The sequence below is a fragment of the Syngnathus typhle genome, linkage group LG9 (genome assembly GCF_033458585.1).
Source record: "Syngnathus typhle isolate RoL2023-S1 ecotype Sweden linkage group LG9, RoL_Styp_1.0, whole genome shotgun sequence".
NCBI lineage: Eukaryota > Metazoa > Chordata > Actinopteri > Syngnathiformes > Syngnathidae > Syngnathus > Syngnathus typhle.
Window position 1 is genome coordinate 5,395,143 of NC_083746.1, and position 24,645 is coordinate 5,419,787.

Genomic DNA, 24,645 nt, shown 5'->3' on the forward strand with positions numbered 1-24,645 from the left:
TTTTTTTGTGTTCGCTTGGACCAAAATTGAATACGTGTTTGCGATCGAGTAGACATGTAGGCCGTTTTTTATTGATTGATTGATTGATTGCTTGCAATAATAATGGGTTGTTTTTTTTGTTGTGTAGACGTTTTTGCAGCCCACTGAATGCATTGGATTGTATACATTAGTATAGGTTAATTGTAATTTATAATTCAGTGTCTTTTGCTGCGAGTTATGTGCAGGTAGGAGTACCAGAGTTTACCAAGATAAACCTGTCTCTCCAGGTCAAATTCAACGGTGTGCTGAGATGGATGTCAGCATTGCCGTCTCTCTGATACGAGGCCAGATGGGCACCGTGGTGGAGCAGGCGGTGAACGGAGCCGTGGAGACAGTCTTGGCCGAGATGCTGAAGGTAGTGGGAGTGAAATTTGAGGAGCTGAAGGCACAGCTGGCACTCATGAAGCGCGACGTGTTGACGCTGCAAAGAGAGAAGGCAGAGAAGGAGAAGGAGAATGACAATGTCCGAGCCAAGTTGCGCTACACAGAGTTGAAACTAAAGTATTACAGGCAGGGCGTTGAGGAGGAGCTGCAACACCGAGCTTCCAGCACCTCGCTGGTACGAAGCTATCAGCCCAAATGCACTTCGGCACAGGCAGGTGGCTCCTCTGCAGGAGCTTCACCTTCGTGCTCCTCTCAGACATCCACAGCTGATGATCTGCCATCAAGCAACAGAGGTAAATCCTTCGAGGACCTAATACGGATTAAAAAGGACCTGTTAAGGAAACAAAAATAAATCTTCTATGCATAAATCCCACAACACCACGTATGCAGTAGGGCTGCTACAAAAAACAAAAGTAAATTAACTCATGGCTTAATTAATCCCTTATCCCTTTATTTTTTTGCTCACAGAATCTCCACAGTGCATGAATCAGCGTTACATCAGATCATGCAGTCAACCAGACGTGCAAGTGGTTAGTTCTGAACCGACCGACTGTGTGTTGGCGGTCTCGCTCCCCATGAGCACAGAATGCCTGGAGAGTTCCGGTTAGGCAGATCTTTGAGTCAGCATCAGCACAATCCTACCTTGAGTGGCATTTTGAACATCAGTTTGTGTGTGTGCAGCTCTGCTCTGTCACATGGACCAAGATGTTCCTCTGAGCACAGGCGGTGGAGGTCAGGAGGGCAGCTGGAATGTCACCGTGCATCCAAGCTTGGATGCCACTGATGCTGCAGTGACCCTGCCTCCTTTCACAACTTCTGACGCTGGCCAGCATTCTGCCACCAGCCCTCCATCCCCTCATGGGCCACCACAAGTTGAGAGGTCAACCCTGGCCATCTCCAAAACACAGGTGATAGCATGTAACAAAAAAGAATTACACACATTTTATATTCAAATATGATACCTTGTTTCGTAAATATCGCCAGTTTATTGCTGACATTCAATGGAAAGCACTAATGATGGAAATTAGCCTTCGCAACCATGATAAAGAAAGCATTAAATTAATCAGATCTCAAACATCAAAATTAAGACTCAGCATTCAAATAAATCAGATTGCTGATTGATTGGAAGATTTATGCATGGGCAATAATTGTCTTCAATGCCCTATTTTTCTATCCATAATATTGGGATCCACCTGCAAAAATTTGCCCCTCAAAATTATAAAGTTGCTCCGGAAGTCATTGATCAGCAAAACTGCTCCTCAAAGAAATATTGTTTCTGGTCTTGACCTTAGTAGCGACCTGGATTTGCTTTGTTTTGTTACAGGTGAAGGTGGAAGAGAATCAGCAGGTGATCTGTATCAAGGAGGAGCCAGAAGAGGAGCAGGAAGTCATGACGTGCTTACTGATGGACACTCAAATGAACCGAGGCCACCTGGTCCAGCCAGAGGTGAGAGTTTGCGCTTTACTGAAGGACCCATTCATTTAGCAACGTGTTGAAACGCTTCATGACGCCTCATCTACCCATCACTAGTGTACAGCACTAGTACCTTGTGTTTGCAGGACTTGAACAATGTGGAATGTAGTGTTTAGCATTTCATGGTCTTACCTTAAGGTCTTTGCTGTTGCGATGTTATAGTTCAGTGTCAGTGTTGTTCTTGTCTTCAGGTTCCGATGTCTGGCACGCATTGGTCAGGACTTCAGGCCGGCCAGAGAAAATGTTCCTCGGGTTTCAGCTCAGCTGGACCAAGCTCTTCCTGTGAGTACCTTCTGTAAGATAGCATGTCACTTCCTTGTTGACACGTCATATTTGGGCATCTTCTAGTTGCCATGCCTCAGACAGCTTTTCCCGCCAATGCCCCGCTGCCACCGGGTGCTCCACGGCAGATGGTGCGGGACTTAAGTTTGTACGAAGAGTACAAACTGCGGCGCAACGAGCTACGGCGGCGAAGTCTCAATCGACGGCGAGAGCTGGAAAAAACACTGCCTCAGCCTCTGCTGGCCGATCTGGTGAGTGAAATACCATGAGACTTCTGCAACATGCGGTTGGGAATCACTGAGGTGATTCTTCACCTTTAGGTACGGGAGCGGCGAGAAAAGACCAGACTGAGGGTGGCCAAATGGAGGGCAAAGCGGAAACTGCAGGCTTGTCTCAACCAGGTTCAGGTGGGTGGTGATTACACCCCCCCCAGTACAAGTGTGCATCCTGCATACTTGCCTCCTTCCCATGAAGAATGTGCTCATTTCCAGACTCAAGGTGGCCCAGTGGCTCTTTCCCAGGATGGTTTCCCTGTCAGTAGTCCTCAGCAACACAAAGTATCTTGTGGTAAGATGGATTTAGAGCTTTTCTACAAGTGGGGTGAGGAGTGGGGGTGCTGGAGCCTATTCCAGCTGACATCGGGGAAAAGGGGAACTCGTTGCCCCATGCAGTTAACTTTCCCGAGTATCTTCTCCAATATGTTCCATGTGGAAACCAGATTCCGCACAAATTTTTGCCTCTAGTTACGTACATTTTGGCGATGAGAACTGTTTCGATACGAATGAGCGGACAGATCTGTCATATAGGCCACATCAAACTCAACTTATGTGCAAAGCCTAATTATATTCATCTGTAAAGGTAACTGCATTTTAGGTTAATCCAGAAAGTTCAACTTCTATAATCTTTGTGTTCTCTTTTCAGCACCCACTTCCAGTCCTCGCAATAACGTAGTCACAAACTTCGCAGTCACAAAACTTCCCATTCGTCGCCCCGTCGTCGTCCTCCCACCGTTGCCCGAGGGGCCCTAATATGGCCACGCAGGTCGATCAGCACTAGTTGATCCCGTCGAAGCATTCATTGGCCTCTTACCTGCAGGTTAACATATTGCAGCAGAGCACGTCTCTGACGGACGCTAACGTCAACACGTGAGAATCAAGGCCGAGCTACCGTTGTTTGCTGAGCAATGACACCGCTTCACTATGTGTAGTTTAGACTCTGAATGCCATTTGTATCCTGTTGCACTGAATACAAATCTTCAAAAAGAGAACTGGTCTCGGGATGGGCGTTAGAGTTGAATTTAAAACGTCAATAATTAATGTTGTGTTTTTTGTTAAAACCGTTTTTTTTTTCAATACTTTTCAATTTATTTATTTGAGTTTGACACCTGTGCTTTAGCGAGCATGTCGAACTTCAGTTATCTGCTGCACACACTGACTGTAAAGTAGATTAAACAAAATGGATTAAATGTTCTGAAAACCAACCCTCCTGTGTATAGGTTTAACATATTAGCTGTTTTGTGTATGACGTGGACTTGTTCCGATTAAAATGTACTGTGTACAAGAAACTTGCATGTGTTTTTTGTCAAAATATTTCTTGATTAATTATGATCTTTTGTGATAACGGAAAAGACAAAGTGTTTACCCCCACAAATAGTAAACATTTTATTCTAACAATAAAAACATTAATACATAATTTAAATAAAAGTGGATTTTCAAAAACCTGCTATTTTTTTTTCTCTGTGCGCATGTAGGGGGCAATAAATTTCTATGAATGTGATCTTCAGTTAAATTTAAAGTTTAAAGCCATTTTCATTTGCCGCGTGTACATTACCCATTGACTATCTTTTGGGATATGGCGCCAGGTAGTGTGTAGAACAACAGGACCAGGAAGAGCACTGTGATGAGCAGCAGCAAAGCGATGATGATGTACTTCTTATAGTTCCGCCACACCAGGTGGAAGAAACACTTGAAGGGGTTGACGAACCATGAAAAGGAGGTGTCGGGACGGCTGGGAAGCGGTACAGAAGAAATATAAGATTATGTGAAGGGGTATTCAAATAAATCTTGATCACTGTCAAATGTCCAGAAGTGCCCAATTTGATCCAAAGTGTCTATAAAATAATTATGGACTCCCACAGACATATTTGTATTTTCAAGCATTCAATCCCAAGTATTTATTGATATTTTTGTTTTTCCCGAGAGGGTAAAAAGAGGTCTAAAATTGGCTGGTATTTATAAATCTTCGTGAAGTAGCAAAATGAAGATTGATCCTAAATTTGATGAAAGCCCCCATCATTTTCTTATAAACAACAACAAAAATCCTGGTGTCAAGGAAGTAGGTTGGAGAGAGTTAATGAGTTTCACTTTGACATAATTGTTTGTTGCCACCTACAGCCAGTTACAAACCTGTATTGGGGGTGAGGTGTCAACAATTTGCAGATTTTTTGCTATTAACGGCTCAGAATGGATAGACGGGCTTCACTATAATGCGCAAGACTTGGAAAATAGGTCTTACTTGGGTTTGGGCAGCGGTTCTGGTTCCTTGCGGGCTCGCCCCACCGGGTTCTTCTCAGCCTCTTCAAATGTCACAAGGTGAAACTCTGCCTCCACTTTCCCCTAGTTAGGTTACGGGGAAAACCAGTCAATTCTATCAGACTTGAATGAATTTGCCAGTTCCTCAGAGGTCTCCTGGTCCAAGGTCCAAAATGGTGAGATTAGCATACCGTCAATTCTCCAGACTTGTTGAAAGGCCACCAGCCTCTGGACCTCTTCTGTTGGAAGATGGAGATCCTCTCTGTCCCATCCGTGAAGATGTCCATTTTACACGATTTGGCTGTTTTTGCTCCGCGCGGAAAACCGTGGAGGTCTAACTCCACCGTGCCTGAGCACGCGTATGCAGGGACAGGTTAAATGACAAAAAAAAATTCACGTCGCCATGCTGTGACCTACCGAGGAAGTCGTCGGAAGAGAGCGTTTCAAAATCCCACACCTGGAGACTTAGGATAGCGGGCAGCTTCTGTTCAGTTTTGTCAAGGGAGAAGATGTTGTCTCGCTTCTTCACCACCAAAACCTATAAAAAGAAAAGTACATCACTCAATGAGGAAAACTGACACAAAAGAGAAATAATTTTGAATGAACTCCAACAACAGTTGGTTTCAAACCAAACTATTATGCACAACAGGAATCTGAAACGGGCGAAAATAAAACACAAACATTTTATAGGCAAGAGTTTCAAACATCACCTTCTCAGCCGGCAAGTAGCTGAAGGGGAAAACAAAACGCCAGTTGAAATTTCCTTCCCCTGTCAGAGAATTGTAATGGACGTCAGTCTCCTGGCGGTCGTCCTCCAAACCTTTCAGCCAACTACAAAAGAGAAGAATACCTCACTGTAGTGACATGCCAACATGAAGAACACTCCAAATATTACCCTTTGATATAAATATCGCTGGACTTCTGACCAGTCAGAAAGTTGCTGTCCTCCAGAATGACATCCTCCGTGTTCCAGATGATGACGCGCAGCTCATACCTGCAATCACGCATTCACATCCTGTTCAAAAAACCGTCATGCTTTGCCTTGACGGGCCATTCACAAGCCGGTCTCACCCCTTGGGTTTGCGAGGGGAAATATCCACTGGGGGACCAGGATGAGGCAGGTCCATGGGAAAAATGTCCACCCACATCTGGACCTGACCCTGCATGCACACAGAATCCATGTAAATGCAATCAAATTAACAACAGAACGCCTTGTTGTACTGTGTATGCGGAAAGACAAGACTTCCTTAGTAGGATACTTCAGCTCCTCCGATGATTATACACTCAATTGTACCTGATCCATTCCGGGCCGAGCCTTGTGAAACAGCGTTCTGGTCTCAATGTGTTCCGGTACCAGCTTGCACCCGACGGTCGGGATCTCGGCCCAACGGTGCAGAATCTTCAGAGACAAGTGCTCATAGGACTCTACCGGTTCTTCGTCTGGTACGTACGCACACACGCGTCAGGATTTTCCTCCGTGTCATCCTCAGTACCAACAAGCTCGATGCGTACCTTCATGCATGAAGAGCGTCTTGCCGGTGAAGACTTGGTCAGCCACGATGACGCGTCCTGGTCTGAAGTGAGGGCCGTCCACGTTGTTTTCTCTGCACAGCTTTGACAGCAGCTCGGATGGTTTCAGACAGTCTCTCCAGGCGTTGTAACCTTCGCTGAGGGACACAATTGGCAGATGCAGGTGGGATGTTCAATCGCGTCAAATCGAACTGAACATCGTTCTTATTATGTGCTGCAACAAGCTGATCGAGCCTGACCAAAGTGCAACGCCGACTTCCATGTATCCACAGCCTTTACTCAAAAAACTGCCAATCATCAATTATATGGTTTTGTAAAAACTAAGAGCCATGAAGCAGTGCTCCGATAGAATCGTTATTACTCACAGACTGTACTCAGTTGGAAGTCCGCAGGTGGCTCTGTGTCGACTGTAGAAGCGGTTCTCCAAGTCGATCCGGGTCTCCCCTATCAGGTCATCCCCTCCCACCAAGTCATAGTCATAGATGAGCACCGACAGCAGAGACTCCTGAGGAAACGTCGCCTGCATCTCAAATGATCTGGAACAAGGCAGAACAAATCAACCTGTGAGTGCCTTTGACAACCAAACTGTCAAAGCGGGGAGACGACAACCTTCCAAAGACGGGGTTCAGTTGTTTAGGGATGTAGTTGTCACGGTCTTTGATTTCATTCTTGCCAAGTTGAACGACGACGTAAGGGTCTGCCTTTCCGTCCGGGTCGGCCGGGTGCAGATTTGATGCCTTCAGGGAGAGCATGATGGTGAAGATTAAGACAATAAAAAGATCAGAACAAAACAACTTACAGAGACAACGTAAACACGAATGAGGACTTGAACTGGGGTGTTCTGCGGAATCCCTCTGTTGACTCTGAGATGTCCATCGTCTTCCTCCCACTCGCCTTCCTCATCTTCAGTGAGCTTATACAAGCAGAAGCGCCCCTACAGAAAGGGAAATTCACGTTGTGGAGTAGAATAAATCCAATGGTGACATTAGTTTGTCACGATCATCTCACCTTGAACTTGCCAACGAACCTCTCCTCTGTCGACCCCTCTTCCTCACTGGCCTTTCCGCGGAACAGTTCGTATGTGTTGACCCAGTCGTCAAAGGGTCCGAACTCTACCTCCAGCTCCTTGCTGTAAAGCTACAGAGTCCGGGGTTATGAGGTTTAAGGTTAGGTCAAAGACATTCTTTAAGCCTTATGTGTGTTGAAGTACCTGCAGCGTGGCCAGTTTGGTAGGCAGACTGAGACTAGAGTTTAGGTTTTGCTCTGATGTTCCTTTTCCCTTTTGTTTCTTTTTCTTGTTACCATCCGATGAGCTGTTCACTGGCAGGACAAAAAACACGTCGAATTTTGAGATGGGAATAGGAAGAAAAAAAACATGGTTCCTCCCAGGAGCAACACAGCCATCCCTTATCAGAACCACACCACAATCCAATCAAACAGCCTAAATCAACTACGACTAAGTGGCAATATCTACACGCTCTTATTTCTACGTTCGTCCTTACCTAAAGAGTCTATTCCATCGCTGAGCAAGGTGTGGTACGGCAAGGCTGTAATACACAACAATGCTCTGTGGGTATGAGGCAGGTGGCTGGGTAAACCTACTATCAGTTTTATACTATTCGGTTTTGTACCTTCATTTGAGCAAAGAAAAACTTTATAAGCAGGAATTGTAGAGTACATGATTTTAAAAGGAGCCCTAAGACAGATCCCTGTGGCACACCTGCCTTTTATAAAGCTAGCCGCTTCTTTTAATAGTCAGTTTTGTACTTGCGTTAGCCTTAATATGGATTTATTTCCACAAGTTTCTTGTTGCATACTGCTTGTTTTTTAGTCATTTGTACTCGTAGCATTGTACGTTTAAAGATCCGCCAGGGAGCACTGCTCTAAATTTAAATGTTACCAGTAGCCCACTCTATTTGAAAAGGTGTTCTGAGTCGATCTACATCCCCTGAACATAGAAATAAGGCTTGCTTGCTTGCCTGCTTTTCGAGAAACCTTTGATAAACATTCCCACCAAACCAACCAGGCCATTATTTCGGCCTTGAAAACGAAACCTTAGCCCGAAGACGTTCTTACTTTTTTCAAAGATTTGTGGGAACGGCGATCCTTCTGTTTGTTTGGTCTGTAATGACAACAAAACAATTTATTTGAATTTGAGGATTTAGTGGCACCTTTAATAGCCCTCCCGAAAAAAAATATGTCAGCACATCAAATATGTGAACAGGTAAATTCACAAACAGTGAATACGCGGGTGTTCATAATACCTGTTTCTCTACAGACGCATAATATTTGGACCACCAGTCAATGACACACTCTGCTGACTCGTCTGCGATGGTCCGCCTTCTGCGCTTGGAGGATCGATGGGTGCTCTTTTTGTGGCCCTCCTGCATTTCATACAAACACAAAAATAGAATTTATATCAACATAAATAGACAAGCCAGGATAAAGTAACTGTGTTCAACTGGGTCACCTTTTTCCTTCTGGGTTCTGCCTTTTCTGTCTTTTCGGGGGTCGGCTCCTCAACTGTGATAAGAACGTCGGGAGTTGTAGACGCAACTGTGGAACTAGTCCCTGGAACATCCTGCAAAGATTCTGTTGGATAACAAAAATCTGAGAAGATATATGGGGTATATAAAACATGGAAAAAAAAATGACAGATAATAAAAAAAAATAAAAGTGAATGTAAATCGAATAAATAAATCTAATAAGTACGGTAATAATTACTACAAACAAAACCTTTATTAAAAAAACTTGTGTTTCCATATGTAACATTACCCTCAGCTTTTTGTGGTTCTGGGGTGAACATGACTGCAGGTGGTGCGTGCATTTGTGCGGAGGCAGGTGGGGCTTGGGGAGCAATATATTTAAAGGTCATCAGGTTGTTGATGACGTGGTTTCCAACCAGCGTGCTGCGACCAAAAGCCCTCCAGTCGACAACGGTGATGCTGAGCGGCGGGTGGAGGTGCTCGTTCTCCGGTAACTCCTACAAGAGGAGAAGAAAATGAATGATTTCATTGTGGAAATTGTTTCTCTGCAGATATTAATCTCATGGAACCAAGAAGGAAAAGTGGACAGACCAGCTCAATGATGTCAACCAGGGTGGTGAAGTTGGGGTTGGACTTGTATCGTTGAATAACAGAAGAACGCAATGTTTTTCCAGCACATTCTATGAACACCTATAAAATAAATATTCATATGAATATAATATGTTGCCTATATTAAATGTCCTTTTTAAAAGTGGAGTAGAAGACATATTTATACCACCGCCCAGAGTGGTCGCCCAACCCACCCCTGATTTAAACTATATCATCTTTGAATACATTGAAAATGTAAATCTATACCACACCGTATAAAAAGGATAAGACGATATATTGAATCGTATCCCTAGATATATTAAAATAGATAATCAATACGTACCTGAGGGCGATCAACAGACAGTAACTGAACCTTCTTAAGCTCTCGTAGACCCCAAAATAACACCTGGTGGACAAATAAGTTGATACGTAAGAGAATGGAACGTAGCAATGGTGAGATGATATTACCCATACAGCATTTTTTGGGAGGAAACACACACACCTCTAGTCTGTATGTACTAAGAACAGGTCTAATGTTTTCAGGCACCTCGTAGATGCCGCCTTCCTGTTCCTTTAAGGGAGGCAGACTCAGCTCTCCAGACATGGCAATCTACAACATAGACAACTTGCTTTCTACTCATGTTCAAACTACGTGGAGAGACAACAGCAAGAGGCGCCATCAGCTGACCTGCACCAGTTCGAAGGCGGCCAGAAGCTCTCCTCCTGATTGGCTGGCAAAGTGGAGCGGGCTGTATTGCAGCGTAGGTGGCGTGTAGGATTCCGAGAAAAGGCGGACCTCAGGCAAAGTCACTGTGGACCCTAAATACTCCGCCTTGCCCTGCACATGACGTTTGAGAAAATTCTTCAGACACAGTGGTTCTCAAAGTGGGATCCCCAAATACACTGGTGTCTGCAATTTATAACTTGAGGGGACCACAAAGTAATTTGCTCTAAAATATGCTCTATCGATGGGCCATAATATTTTTAAAAGAATTGCCGTACATCTTTTGTTAACCTTTTAGGTTTAAAACATTTGTCAATTTGGAGATATGTACTATATTAAAGTGGCAAATTATAATCCACTGTTACAACAAAATGTTCAATGACAATGCCTCCAGACCTAGAAAAAAAAAAAAAGCGCTACAGTGGTCAGAAAAGTTGCTAAATCTAACGATCAGGCACCTAAATTAGCAAGAGTGACTGCTTTTGTAAACTAGTTGTCATTTTACAATATCTGTGGTTTCATGATTCCATGCATATTTTGCTAAATTTGAAACAATTTGGTTCGATTTAATGCACTCACCCCTAAATCAAAACCAATTCTCCAATTCATATCGTTTTTTGTTACACTCATTATCAGTATATATATCTGCTGTTTATCTATTTTACCAGGGCGTCGTCATCATACACTTCAACGACGAGTCTCGGGGGTTCCTGCTGGATGTATTGAAGATCTCCACTGAGCACGATGTGACTCATCTGCAAGCACTGATTCCAGGTGGGGCTGAGAGTCTGATTGATCACCTGATGCACAGAACAAATAACCTCAAGTATGATGACTCCAAAACTAAGGTAGGTAATCATTTCTATGACTGCATTTACATTGGTGGTCTGGCTATGTGACAGGTAAGTGACCCGAGCAAAGGGGTCAGAAAGGCCCGAGTTGTCGGCTGCAATCAACCCGCGCGCTTGATACATGTGACACCTTAACTGGAACTGATGCTGCTCTGCACACAGAAACATATCAACACATTCGCATGTGAAGGAACACCAAAGAGGCAAAACAAGGCCAATAGAATGACCATAACATAGGTTTGGATTTTGACTGCTGTTTTTTTGGATTACGTTATAAACCAGTGTGATACATGACCAGTGTGATAAAACAAAGGAGTGGTCACGCCTACCTGTACATGTCAGGTGAGTTGGGGGACTGTTAGTGTCAACGCCCCCGGTGACAGCGTTGAAGCCTTTTGGCAGCTCATCCAGCATGTGAACAGAGTCCACGCAAGATCCAAACCACAAATACACATCTACTTTGGCTTGCACTGAAAAACCAGTCACACGTTTCCCTGGCGGCTGCGTACATACAAACATGAACGTCATTGGTTTTTGCTGTTTGCTGCTGCGTGTGAGCTTCTTACCTTGAGGAAGAGCGTTATTATCTTTCCACAGTGAACTCCTCGAGCTTCCCGATTGCTGCAGAAGACGACATCTCTGGCCGGGAGCCGAGCGTGTGCGACGCGTTTGTTGTTGCTCAACAACCACACAAAGATGTCTGGAACGGTGTGTTGAGGCTGCATGTGATGTCACAGGTTGGTTGTTAAAATAACATCTGGTTTGAAAATGTGAATCATGCATGGTGTACCTCCTCCACTAGGAAGCGTAGTTTCTGTGTGAGTTTTGTTGCATCCTGGAGTACTTCTTTCATGCTGCCTGACTTCCTCTTCCTCTCTACTAGAGACTGAGCATCTCCAACCATACTTTCCTGCAACATAGATAGAAGACTTGAAGCTTAAGGTTCAAAAAACACTGCAGTACTGTCATGTTTGACCTTAAAGACTCCATTCTCGCATTAATTCTAATGCGAGCGTGGCTATTTTTTCGTATTTTGCGTTCTCCTACCAGTTCTTGTTTGCACATCGAGAGGCGTTTCTTGTCCAGCTGCGTCAGGTAATTGGACTTTAACTGAGCCTTCAACTCGGCCTCTGCTGCTGCTATGAAGCGCCTGCAAATAATTTAAAATAGCATTTAAAGGTTAATGTTGCTCTCTTCACATCACACTGATGGATTTGGATACCTGGCATCTATGCAAAAATCTTTGACGGTTGTTTTTAGTGTCTGCTCGGCCCCGGGATACGATTTCCTGTGGAGTTCAGCTGCCTCGGTCACTCCTTCCTCCTGTAAATCGATGTTAAATTCAATCTGACTTAATAGCAGTGCAATGTTTATGGGTCTGTTCGTGTTTGCATACGTACAAACAAGGCTGCTATGTTCTCCAGCATGTTGGAGTTGTATAGCCGATACGTTCTGTCCTCCCATTGACTCAACACATTGATGCACGGCTTCTGTTTCTCCAGAGGCAAATGCATATAGTACCTATGGTATATAAACACACACATATAAACAGACATTTTTTTCAAAAATATTTTGACAAGAGAAAAAGCACTGCTGTTTTATTCTATTGTTCAAGTTTGTATAATATTTAATGTTGTTTTTATGCTTTATAGGTCATATGTCGAAATGATTTTATGAAATTATTCTCGTAATTCACTTGCACGTAATAGGAAATAATGTTGCGTTTGAAATCACCTGACAAAGATATTCTTTTAAATATACTCTCTGAATTAGACTTGTTCCCTCTACAGAATTCACCTGTTTCCTTCGACAGGGAGCGGTTTCTGGGGACATGTGGTGGACTTAGGGATCCTGCTGGGGTCTTGAGATTCTCTGGGTAACAGTGGGGAGGAAGGAGAGGTCCTATCTGGAAGGTCCAGTGGCTGTCTCCTGCGGCTGAGGGTAGGACTTGGGGCAGTCAGACCGGGCTGGCTCACAGGCTCTTGTATGTTACCGCAATTACCTTGGTAACAAATAATAGCTACAATGAAACCAAATGTTTGAGACTATTTCAACCACATATACACGACTCGTAATAATAGCTAAATTTCTAAAGCAAACCTGGCCACACAGAATCTTAAATGCAGTTTCAAGTTGTAATATCACCATTCACCAGTAGATGGCAGACACATGGCTTTGTTGCGCTTACAGTGCCCAATATTGCAATGTGAGTAAGCCTAATCATTTTTTATGAATTTAGAACGGTATGGAGACAAACTTTGTACTTCAAGAATATTACCATTTTGAGTGAGTTGACTTTTGAGTGTGCTGTTTAGCAGTTTTGTGCCAACTTGAAAAGTCATTTTTACACCGGAAAGTACAATACACATAGTATGGTTACAGTATATTTTATGCATGCATTGAAAATTCTGAATAATGAAATATATTTTTGAGCACATAAGCATATTTGTCCATATTTAAAATGGCATACATCTGGTTAGGAAGTGCATGGTCCCCCCATGGTAGCCCCCCCCCCCCCCACCACCAACATTTAAGTTGCCCATCTCTGATTTAGGACCTATACCTACCCAGTGAGAACTCAAAAGTTACAGGCTTGTCTCCAATCTTTCTGTCAATCATGGTGGCTTCAAATAAGGCCCCGAAGAGCAAGAAATGCTCTTTGTTCTCAGAATCGATCTAAAACACAAAGCACACATCCTTGATCATCTGCTACCTCCTTTCAAGTTGCTGTCAGGAATGGTGCTCTTACTGTCGTTGGACATTCCACAGGAAGAACCTCCGCCGCTGCTTTCCCTTTGTCGTCATCGCCTGCACCTCCTCCAGATACTCCCCCTCCTACTCCTCCACCTGCTGGGGTCTTACTGTCCTTCCCTCCAGCCTTTACCGCCTTTGCATCCCTTACAGGTTTCACCATCCGAGCAACTTTGGACTCTGGGCCCATACCGCCTGATAGGATCTCCACCGTCAGCTCGACAAAGACACGTCCCCTGGGGGCAGGAATTCATAAATTCAACAATTCGTTGGTTGTCGCTTTATTCTACTAATCAACTATATTTTTAACACACCTATAAGCGACACCCTGTCCAATGCCCTCGTTAAGCTCGGCAGTGTCATCACCCAGAGAGTTCCTGACGGAGCCATACAAGTTTATCCATGCGGGACCAAAAGTTGGTAAAAAGCCTGTAGAAAGAAGAATTCTCTTTCAGCATAAAGTTCCAACGTGTGCATGACTAAACTCACAATCCCCGCCTTACCTCTGTCGCCATCTTGCTCGTTGGAGATTCGCCTCAGGTCAAAGTAATGGGTTCCTATGGCAACGTCACTCACGCTTCCTTCATCCCAAACCTATGAGGAAACAAGTTCTGGATGAGAACATGTACAGTGGACGTAAGGACCTTTAACCTTTCAGTTGAAGCAACTACTCAACTGAGTGTCAATTAATCGTTAATCTGAATTGTTCAATCCAGGGACAGAATTACTCAACTACTAAACGGATTTGCTCGGACATCACCATCTGGCCTAAAATTGAAAACCATTGAATTGATTTGTTTGAGGGTTGAAACAGTTGTTTGACCGTCAACCCATTTTTCCAACCTAACCATTGAACCAAATGGAGAGTCAACTGTTCAAATTCCAAAATATAACCTGGATCTTCATCCTCTGGCACAGAGGAGGAAACATCTCAGTGAAGACGATCTGTTCATTCCACACTGGATCTGCATTGGACTTCTGTGTGGTGGTGCGACCCTTAAAGTTGAGATGAAGAAAATTATTCACAATTATAGTGAGTTTTATCAATGCACAATACAGTTTCATTTGACTTTCTTTATTTCTTTATTTATTTTTTTAAAGCAATCTCTTTTATATTTTGTTACACATATTTTTACCCACAATTCTAATTTGACTTATTTTTATATATTTTTTTATAAACCACAATAACCTCTATCTGCACAGAATCGATATGTTACCCACCATTTGTTTGAAGAAGCTAACAACAACAAACGGGTCAATGAGCGCTGTGTTGTCTCCAATAAAAGCCTTGGTGACATTGGCCATGATACTTGAGTTGTTGCGAGGAAGACCTTCGGCTCGATACACCCTCACAGAAAAACGAGCCCAGGGTCGTTCCGATGTGAATCCTTCTGGTATCAAGAGGTTTCTGGGAAAAGTATTTTGAATACATAGTCAAAAAATAACAATGTCATCTGCGTATTAAGAGGTAATTTGGCCTCAGCAAGACAAACAAAAGAAGAGATAAAATGTGTTTACATACTTTTCTATTTGCTCCTCGGAATCACTGGCTTTAATCCCGGGTTGCATGGCATCTCCCTTTGCCGAGACACTAACGTCACACTTGACGTAACCTTTGCAACCCGTGCTAATGTCACCGGGGACTGTCAGCATTGCCCACTTGTTGATGAATTGGTGACCTCAAATGGAAAAAGAATGTAAAACACTCATCAAACTTACACTGAGAACGCTGTCAATGTGCTGCTCGATGTTTTTGTCAATTTTAAACTCCCAGAGGTTTACTGGCCAGGTGTGCCAATATTTTTGTCTGGAGTGTATTTCTGAATAATATTTGGTGAACTTACAAATTAATTGAAAACGTGGACAAAATTCCTCATCAAATCAAAGATTAAGTAATAATTGAGGGAAAGGTCTACTTGTTAACAATGAAAGAAAAGCATATTAAAGTGAGACAGATTGAATCAGACTTTTGAAAAATGATGAATCATATTTTCTTTCCACAGATAGTATTGTGATATATAGAATAATAGAAGACGATGACTTCAAATAATGATTTAAGAAATGAATCTATCAAACTTTGGCTATGAAAACAGTTGTGGGGTAAGACTGATGATAAAAATGATAAGATGAAAAATCTTCATAATGTTCACCTGGTTGTTTGTAGACTGTCCACACATCCAGCTTAAATGAGCCGATGCAGAAACTCCTAAGCATCTTGGAATGCATCACCTTGCAGATCCAAAAGGAAACAATGAGGTGTTTAAACATCTACACTTTTATTGGACCCATTTGAACTCACCGTCAGCCTGATGACTTTGTCAAAGAAGATCTCTTTGTGGGCAAAGAAGTCAAATACAAAATACTGAAAGAAAAAAACGGAGAAAGGATGTCGTTTCAATTTATGCTTGATTGGTATGCTCATTGTTGCTGTGTTGTTTTGTCATTTGTTTTTTTTCGCTACCTCATTGTAAAAAGGAGTGTTGGTTCCCTCTTTGACTGTTGTCTGTTTCTTTTCGTCGCCAATCTCAATTATAACACTAGGGTCGATGTTTTCACCCACAAGCTGCTTGGCCTCCGTGATGTTAATAGCAATCTGCAACAAAAATCCGCATAGAGTATATTCAACTACAATAACACACACACAGTAGACAGACAAATGTGTGTGTTGTCTTTACCTGGAAGCTCTGTGGCTTCTCTTCACTGTCCTGAATACGTGTTTTGAGTTTGGACCTAAATAAAGTCAGTGCATTAGAAGAACGATGGGCAGCAATATTGAACAACTAGCAAAGCATGTGATATAATTATATAGTGTGTAAAAAGAACAATAATATTCAACAAAATACATGAATAGGTGACATGGGTAACAAATTATTGTAGAGAAACTTTGTACAAAACTTGAAAAAGAACCTTTTTGTGTTGGGCATAAATCTGGTTCTGATGGCTCCATGTTGATCCTCATCGCTTTTTTCCTCCAACAACTGAGATGCTTCCGAACTGACCTCCCCTTCACTGTCTAGTCAAACAAAAAAAGTACAGTACTAAAAATAAAAGTAGATAATAGATGTACATTCATGTATACAGTAAATATATATATAAACTGACACATTTATTCTGTATATTTTACAGACCAAAGTCGCAACAACAATTTACGTGCGTATAGGAAGTGAAAAAATTAAAATAGAATTGATCTGTCATGAGCGTGACCATGTGAATGTTTGACAAAGGTTAGCTGCACAAAGTGGTGAATGTTAGCACAGTTTTATTTACATTTAATGTGTGTGAAGACTTACCCAGAGCTGCCTTGTTTGCCAGCACCAAGTCAGATCGGGCCTTCTTCTTTTTCTTCCCTTTAAGTCCAAACATCAGCTTCGCCTTTCTGCTCACACAAAGACAACAAATTACTATTAGAACCAATTTCTGCACACTTGAACAATTGAATGCAAATCCTGCTTTACAATTTTTATGGGTCCCTCATAGATTTTAGCTAGACCTTTAGATTTAATCAATAGCAGATAATTGGAGGTCTACAAGGATACCAGTTTGGGTGCCCACCTTTCAATTCCCATCTCCAGCAGCAAGATTAAACAAAGCAGGACTAATTATGCATTTTATGTGCAATTCCTATCTTGTGCGGGTTAGGGGTTGTGGGGGGTCAAGTTTGATATTTACGCGTTAAATTGCTGAAAACTTTCACCAGTCTCTATTGAAAAAGATTCTATGTAAATGACCGCTACAAATAAATAAATAAATAAATAAATAAATAAATAAATAAATAAATAAATAAATAAATAAATAAATAAATAAATAAATAAATAAATAAATAAATAAATAATATTCTTTGGGTTAACAATACAAGATGTTTCCCCATATCCTTTCACTGAATAATGAAGGCATCTCATTGACAACATTCTAATCCAAATTAGGATTGTTGTCTGTGCTCTTCTGAGATTAATTCTAATTTTATAGTTAGAAACTGTAAGAACAAATATTCACCTAAGAAAAAAAAAAAAAAATGAAAAAAGCTGCTCACCGTCGTTGTGTTGCAGGACTCTCTGTAGTGTCCATTTTGCTTTATACCAAGCTAAGGAAAGTTTCATTAATCCATTTCTTTTGGTCACCATAGACGACAAAAAGAAATACAGAGGTGGATATGCTTCCAACTTCTCTACACCTCAGTGACCTTAGAACTTTTATATTTACACCCAGTGCGTTGGTCAAACCTCCTCCTCGTGCCAAACAAAACATTTAGTGTTATTAAATTGTGATTTTAACTCACCTGGACCTGCCCACCACCATCTTGGGTGACTCACATGACTTGCATCACACACATTATATTGTGTAAAAATATTGTGTATATGCATAAATATGCATATAAAAAGTACAAATATATGTATATCAAGCGCATAGAAATTTGAGTCCATATCACAACACATAAAAATGACCACTCAATGAATTTATTAGACAGACTCTTACCTGAACGCTGGATCCATGGTCATGGGTGTTTGCAGTCGGCATCAGCAGCTGGATGGTGTCTCGATCATGTGGCTGCCACAATGTCAAAAGTTACATCACGTCAAGACATTTACGGACAAATAAAAGTCTGGCTGAGTGACTGACTGGTTCTTATGTTTGTCCAAAGGATGGAGCCAATGTATTCCCATTACTCCTTGATTTAAAATGACAAAGTCTATTGTCTGTTTTATAACTAAATTGGCATCCTTATTCTGTAAGATTTCTTTGTGTGACTGATATGAACAATAGGAGTATAAATTTAAACACATCAGAGGGGTGTTACAATATAATTGGATATAAATTAGAATCTTTGTTAATTCTACAACATATATAACACTGTTTTATCATTTTGTGCCCTTAAAGAAATCTTGAATATTAATGCAGGGAATTGCGTGTGGGTGTAACCATGGGACCAGGATGTAAGAAACTGTCAGAGTTAACAAACCCTCCTCTTGTAAACAAGGCAGTCAGTCCAACTCACGCTCACATAAACCATCTGCCAAAAGAAGGCAAATAAAGATTAGACCTTTCCTTTATTCTTATTTGAATGAACAGGAATTAATTTAACCTCAGCGGCTGACTTCCCTGTATTTGGAGATTCAAAAATACAAGCTCCATTTTTTTACTACTATATATAAATAACACAAGCTAGCTGCAAGAAAGAATCACATTAAAACATTTTAAAAAAGACATTGCAGGTGGAGAAGAACAACATAGATGTAACATGATGCTGATGCTCATTTCACAGCAGAATCAAACATTCACTTGTAAGTTTCGGGGCATCAATACATCATAATTCAGTCTGAATAGAGATGATCACTTTTTTGTCAAAGTCCGCCAGCATGTTTCATTCAATAAAACAAAATGTCTCAATAAAGGAAAGTTGAATCAAGTCCACAGATTTTTTGATTCTCAATTTTCCAGCTGAATGTAACCTGGATTTGGTTGGTCACACTTGTCCACTCTTCTCCGTTATCTCATTTTCCTCCCTCTTGAAAACAAGATCATTCATAAAATCTGAAAGAGAAAAATGAACAAACTGATGAGGAATTACAAGATTTAGTACTACATTTGTACCTTGAATTTAAATTTGCTCCGTGCACAGGCTCAAAAATCAATTTACTCAATCATCTAATCAGTTTGATGATTAGGTCTGTGTTGGCATTTTCTTCATGCTCCTAACGGATGTTTTCATCCAATAAATGGCTGAAAATATATTGCACACTATGGTTCACTCAAGCAGCAGCGGAATTGAAGCTTGTTCATAAGCAGGGATTGACAAACCTTTACACCAAGAAAAGAGAAATAGATTCAAGTGCCAAGCCCTGCTCATAAAAAAAAAAAAAGGCTCAAAACACTAAGAAAGAAAAAAAAAAACCTCTACCAAAAACAAGTGACAGCTTGCTTATAGCATGGGCTTGCTCACGGCTTCATACCTGCAAGGTGAGGGGCTGAGGAGCTGCTAACATTTTCAGCTGGAGTCAAGAAGGTGTTTGCAAAAGCTGCAGAATGAGGACTCTGTCTTTGGCAGATGGTGATTGATGGTTTTTTTTTTTTTAACCCAAAGGTGCACAAGGGTCGAGTAGCATCAAGGTAGAGTAGCAGACTGTCACTGGTGTCTGAGTTTAGATGTTTTTTGTAGATTAATAATTTGGGAATGGGAAAAAGCGTTTGGAACATAAGCCACTACTGGAGAAGATGAAGTGTGGACAACGAGAAGCCAGTCGTGGCCTTTGTGGATGAAGATTGGGCCAGCCACACATCTGGGGTGACTAGGGACTGCGAGAGAAAGCAAGGCACACATATGGAGGTGGTGGTTAGGTGCACAGTGCTTCAATACCTGCTGGGCTGAGGACCAGAGCCTGGAGGAGGTCAGAAAGTGAGACGATTCCTCTCACCACATCCTTGGCGTCAACCAACACCAAACGATGCACCTAGAAAAGACGCAACACGTGGGAAGTACTCGGGAAGTAGTAGTTAACTCCATAAATGAGCGGTCGCTGAGTAGTCACAAAAAAATGACTTTCTTACCTCAGCCTTAGCGATGCGGTCAATGATAGTCTCTAAGGTTTCATGAGGGTAACATTTGAGCACTCCTTCCACGCAGCACGCTCTAGAGGCAACAGCCTCTGTCATGGTCATGTTCAAGTTGTTGTAGTTCTTCTGGGCTGCAAGATTCTTTGCAACAGACCAAAGAAAAATAATAATTAGAAGCTTATACAAGTTGAACATTTCCATTCAAATCTGTATGTGGTTTGATGCAGAATTGCTAGTTTTGTGGTTTTAAATCCAAACGTATAAAAGTGCAGTAACATTTTAACAATCTCGTGAACAGTATGAACTTGTGGAACTTACAATGACATCAAATCTGGAGTATAGCGCCACCACTTTACCTGAGAAAGAAATACACAAAAAACATGAATGCACCCATTATAGATGATCACAATGCATCTCAAGGACCACATATCTTTTGGATTTTAGTCTGCATGAACGAGCGATGGGAGAACAAATTTCAAATCCTTTTTGACTTCGAGCCTAGCAAGATCAATGTCACTGGAAAGAGCTGGAATAAAGGACTTGCCAAGAAACATGACATTGATGTTCTTCGGGTCGCTATTAATTGTCAGATCTCATATTACGACTCTGATGTTGCCAATCTCTATGTGAAAGAGGTTCTTTTGGAGTGTCGAACTACCTTGCTCATTGACCACAGGCAGAGCGGACACTCGTCGCTCCACAAAGATGCTCAGGGCCTCATAGACCGATGCAGATTCCTGCACTGTTGCGATCTCCTTAAAGGTACCGATAGCCAGCTGACCGATCTGTTTTTGCAGGAACCATGGCTTTGGAATCATAGAACCCTGGTGCAGGAGACTTTTTTTTAAAGTCAAACACAATAAAGATGACATACAGTAGACACAGTACACTTTCCAATAAAGTTTTGGTGACATTCTATATGTTCTTTATGCCAACATGCCACAAGTTGGCGCCAAAGCAATCATTTTACATTAGACAGGGCTTGATCACAAAACCACAGACTCTTCGGGTCTAGTGAATAACTGAGGATGGAGAAAAAAAAAATCTATGAAGAGTAAATCATGTGGGGAGACCTGATTGTTTTACTTACAAATATGTGGAGGAACTTGAGGATACGCTTGTGTGTCAAGATATGCAGGACATTCCCTGATGTCGGGTCGATGACGGGAAGTCGGTGTATCTTGTTCTTTAACAGTGAGTAGATGGCGTCAAACAGACTAGAAGGAGGATAATATGCTCTTTAAACAAAACATCTTGCAACTTTGACAATTTATAACAAAGGGACGCTGACCTGGCTTCAGGAGTGATGCTGATGAGCCTGTTGGTGGAGTACTGCAGATAGATCTCTGCCGAGAGGGGAAGCAAGTCCAGAAGACAAGCAAACTTGAAATTCTATGACACTAATATCACACTCCTGCGTCATGTATACAGTACGTGCCTCGCCACGTCTCTATCTTGTGCTCCTCCAACTCGTAGATCTGAACCTGTCAGCAACACAAATATCCATCAGCTGGCTTGTACAACATGGTCGCCAACACGGCTGGCCGAAAAGCATGCCAAGATATTAAGACCCTGGAAAATTTGTCAGATACAAAAAAGGAAACATCAGTTAGCTCACCAGCGGAGACTTGTAATAACGATGGAGAATGTTGATAAAGTCTGTGATGGTCAGCATTCCTGCATGCAAACAAGAGTTCTAAATAATACGTTCTGAAAGATGGGCCATGTGACGGAGGTCTATATTCTATAGTAAGATGGTAAAAATGAAATAAATACTTAAAAAAAAAAAAAAACGACTCACCTACAAAACATTTGCTCTTATTGTCCCACAGGGGTGCTGCTCGTACACCGTTAGCCACCAGAGCAAAGAAAGCCTTCTTCACCTTCACGCAAATGCACAAAATACAAATACGGTAGTTAAAACGTTCCCCCAAGGAAGTCCAAATTGCACTAGATGCTGCTCTTGCATTACCTGCAGTTCAGTATCAAAGATGACTAGCTTAGAGCTGGTAGGAATGGCATCATAGCAGCTATGGTTTTTCATGAAGTTCATGTAAATAAAAGCATCTCGCTCTGGGACCGCAGAAGGAGTTGTAGCATCTGTCCATGGAGGTGAACAACTGCCTGTCAAAGCACACATGCTCTATGAACAAACTCATAAAAAAAAATAAAAAAATTGGCGACATGTGTCGCCGATATCTTTGTTACCCGTGTTGGCCATTAAGACATCAACCGCAGTGTCCTCGTCCAGCTCCATCTCAAATAAGGGAACCTGCAAAAAGAAGCAAATTGGCAGTGGCTCAATCTAATAAAAGTTTTGGAATTTTGCTACCTCAGTCATTACGAGCAACATTAGAAGAGTGACAAGAACAGCTCAAGATGCAGCAGAGTTGTATGCTACTGAAAAACTGGTCGACGATCAGGTTTAGCAATATGAGAACATTTTCTGAGAGCTACTAATCAGCATTTTGGACCATTCATCTCCTTGCCTTAGTGCCTATAACCTGTTGAGTGGTTGACTGATACATCTGCCAGCTCAATTCTTTTAAACACTTGTGACAATCTGTTGATTTAAGATTTCCAAAATGTGTTGCATGCCAGGATGACTCTTCTGTGATATTCCTAACGGAATCATTTTAGCATTCAGATCTTCGTTAATTTTGCGCAATGAAGTCAACGTTCCATTTCTCTACACTCACGGAGTTGATGCATCAGCAAAAATGGTACACTAAAGACTTGTGTGCAGCAAAGGTCTAATCATTTTATTGGGTCATGCAAAACAATGCTATTTGACCTTTATGGTACGCGCCACACATGAGGGAATCCACAAAAAGCTTTTAGATCCATAGGAATTAGTAGGCTAAATCGGATACAGAAGACTGCTGAAAGCTCTGTTGGTTTGCATAGTTGATAGAGAGCCATGCCAAGTCATCTAGCAGCAACAGGATCTTACTTGTCAACAGGATGGCATGTCAGGAAAACGTTTAAGAACTGCCGTTCTAAGGCATACAAGTAGTAAAAAAATTAGTCCTACCTCGGCAAGCGGCTCCATGATTGGAGAAGTGGTGAGGCAATCTTCCTTGGCATCAGAACCCAAAGCTAAAAATCCTTTGTTCCATTGGCCGACATCTGGAGGATTCCGTGCCCATCCTGATGATGAGGTTGAGATATGGTGAACAAGTGGAACGGTACAGCACAATTCAACAAGCTGGTCCTTAAAGTCTGGGAAAAGTTGAGGTCTAAATCTGGACCGAGTGGTGGGAGGCTTGTGGTATTCACTGCAAGAGAGCAAGCGAGGGGAGGAGAGGTGGGTGAAAACATGCAACAGCCAAGAGCCAGGATGGGAGGGAGGTCCGGTAGCTAAAAACAGCCAGGGCATACACATTAGAACCACTTACAAAATCAGAGGTGAGCCAAGACAGAAGCTGTCGTGTTTGAAAGGATGATGTTTCAGTGAACCGCTTCACTGTAACAATTCTTTCAGCTGCTTGCAATTGGAAGACGGAGTGAAAAATCCAAGAAACCTCCATCAGTATAAGCGCAGAGATATGTACAACACATCTTTCCAGGATTCCTCATCTTAATAGTGTGTCCAGTACATTAATTCTGTGGTAACATGTAAGGAAATAATTCCACAAATGGACACTGATAAAAACAAAAAGGAACTTCATGCTTCAAGAAATATTACTCGCTGTTTGTTCTCCAAGAAGGATGGGGCAAGATTCACTGCTTTGTGAACAAATGCATGAACAAGTAATCCAACAGTTTAACACTAATGTTTCCCAATGGACAATTTTAAAGAGATTTAGCGATTTCATCATCAATGCTGTGACACAATAAAACATGCACCTACGGTACTCCAACTTCATGGCAAGCGTCTAATTCAAAATGAGTGATGAAATTCACATTTGATGTTCATAGAATACCTTGCAAACAAACCACAATCTAAAGAAGAACATTTTAGAGAAAAACATTACCTTAGAGCAGTGCTTCTCAAATAGTGGGGCGCGCCCCCCTTGGGGGGCGCCGTGCTATACCTGGGGGGGCGCGTGTGACCCTGGGGAACAGGCTTTTTTTTTGCAGTACTAGAATAAAGTGTAATTGCGCATCTTCCCAGCAGGGGGCAGTGGCGCTCTCATTGTTACTTCTGTGACGTTTGCGACAGTGCAACATTTTACGACTTACAAGACAAGTTAGGATAGTCACGGGGGGGGCGCGAATAGTTTTCGTCTTGCTAGGGGGGGGCGTAACAGAAAATAATTGAGAAGCACTGCCTTAGAGGTTCAAGTTGCGTCCAGTAAGCAGAAGGCAAAGACAGCTGTTTTCTAGCATCTTACTATTAATACATGTGGTTATCCAAACAGGCCTGCCGCTCAAGAGTGAAAAGCCAAGATATTAATAGTTTACAACCACGTCCTGTTGCAAACACTGAGCAGACCCCGTTACCTTATGGTGG

The 24,645-nt window shown here is 42.0% G+C and overlaps 3 protein-coding genes across 7 annotated transcripts; 1 reads left to right on the forward strand and 2 right to left on the reverse strand.

Annotated features, from left to right (window-relative positions):
• Positions 1-44: 44 nt before the first annotated feature.
• Positions 45-18,004, reverse strand: fer1l6 (fer-1 like family member 6). The gene is made up of 48 exons (XM_061287284.1): positions 17,671-18,004; positions 16,931-17,016; positions 16,548-16,653; positions 16,316-16,370; positions 16,102-16,233; positions 15,940-16,002; positions 15,791-15,869; positions 15,163-15,319; positions 14,862-15,048; positions 14,535-14,636; positions 14,144-14,234; positions 13,955-14,069; positions 13,639-13,876; positions 13,457-13,565; positions 12,687-12,891; positions 12,290-12,410; positions 12,112-12,212; positions 11,937-12,039; positions 11,680-11,799; positions 11,456-11,608; positions 11,219-11,390; positions 10,917-11,041; positions 10,704-10,838; positions 10,003-10,152; positions 9,817-9,924; positions 9,658-9,720; positions 9,318-9,416; positions 9,016-9,223; positions 8,711-8,832; positions 8,505-8,624; positions 8,317-8,362; positions 7,743-7,787; positions 7,451-7,560; positions 7,249-7,377; positions 7,040-7,174; positions 6,850-6,977; positions 6,606-6,776; positions 6,223-6,377; positions 6,005-6,150; positions 5,782-5,870; positions 5,606-5,704; positions 5,421-5,541; positions 5,128-5,248; positions 4,902-5,059; positions 4,694-4,794; positions 2,030-4,186; positions 548-1,318; positions 45-460 (listed from the first exon to the last, which is right to left on the reverse strand). Exons 1-46 carry the CDS (start codon positions 17,703-17,705, stop codon positions 4,006-4,008), a joined length of 5,595 nt encoding a protein of 1,864 aa, XP_061143268.1. The 5' UTR covers positions 17,706-18,004; the 3' UTR covers positions 45-460; positions 548-1,318; positions 2,030-4,005.
• Positions 290-3,743, forward strand: si:ch211-67e16.4 (uncharacterized). Of its 2 annotated transcripts, XM_061287280.1 has the most exons (9): positions 290-716; positions 892-1,026; positions 1,105-1,331; positions 1,748-1,870; positions 2,089-2,179; positions 2,246-2,430; positions 2,500-2,586; positions 2,671-2,746; positions 3,101-3,743. In XM_061287280.1, the coding sequence occupies exons 1-9, from the start codon at positions 290-292 to the stop codon at positions 3,205-3,207; spliced, it is 1,458 nt and encodes a 485-aa protein (XP_061143264.1). In that variant the 3' UTR covers positions 3,208-3,743. The 2 variants fall into 2 exon arrangements, with proteins under 2 accessions (XP_061143264.1, XP_061143263.1); XM_061287279.1 differs by having other exon boundaries at positions 2,500-2,746.
• A 662-nt stretch (positions 18,005-18,666) lies between the features above and the next one.
• Positions 18,667-24,579, reverse strand: prkag3b (protein kinase, AMP-activated, gamma 3b non-catalytic subunit). 4 transcript variants are annotated; one of them, XR_009715763.1, is made up of 15 exons: positions 24,464-24,579; positions 23,224-23,339; positions 22,398-22,461; positions 22,162-22,313; positions 21,991-22,072; positions 21,808-21,866; positions 21,628-21,673; positions 21,481-21,535; positions 21,280-21,406; positions 20,848-21,013; positions 20,508-20,545; positions 20,184-20,330; positions 19,993-20,086; positions 19,589-19,931; positions 18,667-19,169 (listed from the first exon to the last, which is right to left on the reverse strand). XR_009715763.1 is itself a non-coding variant. In XM_061287278.1 (13 exons), the coding sequence occupies exons 1-13, from the start codon at positions 23,239-23,241 to the stop codon at positions 19,102-19,104; spliced, it is 1,116 nt and encodes a 371-aa protein (XP_061143262.1). In that variant the 5' UTR covers positions 23,242-23,513; the 3' UTR covers positions 18,667-19,101. The 4 variants fall into 4 exon arrangements, 1 of the variants encoding a protein (XP_061143262.1); XR_009715762.1 differs by lacking the exon at positions 24,464-24,579 and having other exon boundaries at positions 23,224-23,512; XR_009715764.1 differs by lacking the exon at positions 24,464-24,579 and having other exon boundaries at positions 22,162-22,309; positions 23,224-23,302.
• Between the last annotated feature and the right edge of the window lie 66 nt (positions 24,580-24,645).

Bases quoted from the DNA above. Each gene is read 5' to 3' on its own strand.
- fer1l6 (XM_061287284.1), bottom strand. From the start codon at position 17,705: ATGGACACTACAGAGAGTCCTGCAACACAACGACG. The intron at 10,839-10,916 runs GTAAATGCAGTC...TCTGTGCATCAG, and splicing joins CACATAGCCAGACCACCAAT to GTGATCAATCAGACTCTCAG. The intron at 8,363-8,504 runs GTATTATGAACA...TTGTCATTACAG, and splicing joins ATGCGTCTGTAGAGAAACAG to ACCAAACAAACAGAAGGATC.
- si:ch211-67e16.4 (XM_061287279.1), top strand. From the start codon at position 290: ATGGATGTCAGCATTGCCGTCTCTCTGATACGAGGCCAGATGGGCACC. The intron at 1,871-2,088 runs GTGAGAGTTTGC...TCTTGTCTTCAG, and splicing joins GCCACCTGGTCCAGCCAGAG to GTTCCGATGTCTGGCACGCA. The intron at 2,180-2,245 runs GTGAGTACCTTC...GGCATCTTCTAG, and splicing joins AGCTGGACCAAGCTCTTCCT to TTGCCATGCCTCAGACAGCT.
- prkag3b (XM_061287278.1), bottom strand. The intron at 21,674-21,807 runs GTGAGCTAACTG...TGTTGCTGACAG, and splicing joins GTTATTACAAGTCTCCGCTG to GTTCAGATCTACGAGTTGGA. The intron at 20,087-20,183 runs GTAAGAAAGTCA...CGTCTTTTCTAG, and splicing joins ACCGCATCGCTAAGGCTGAG to GTGCATCGTTTGGTGTTGGT.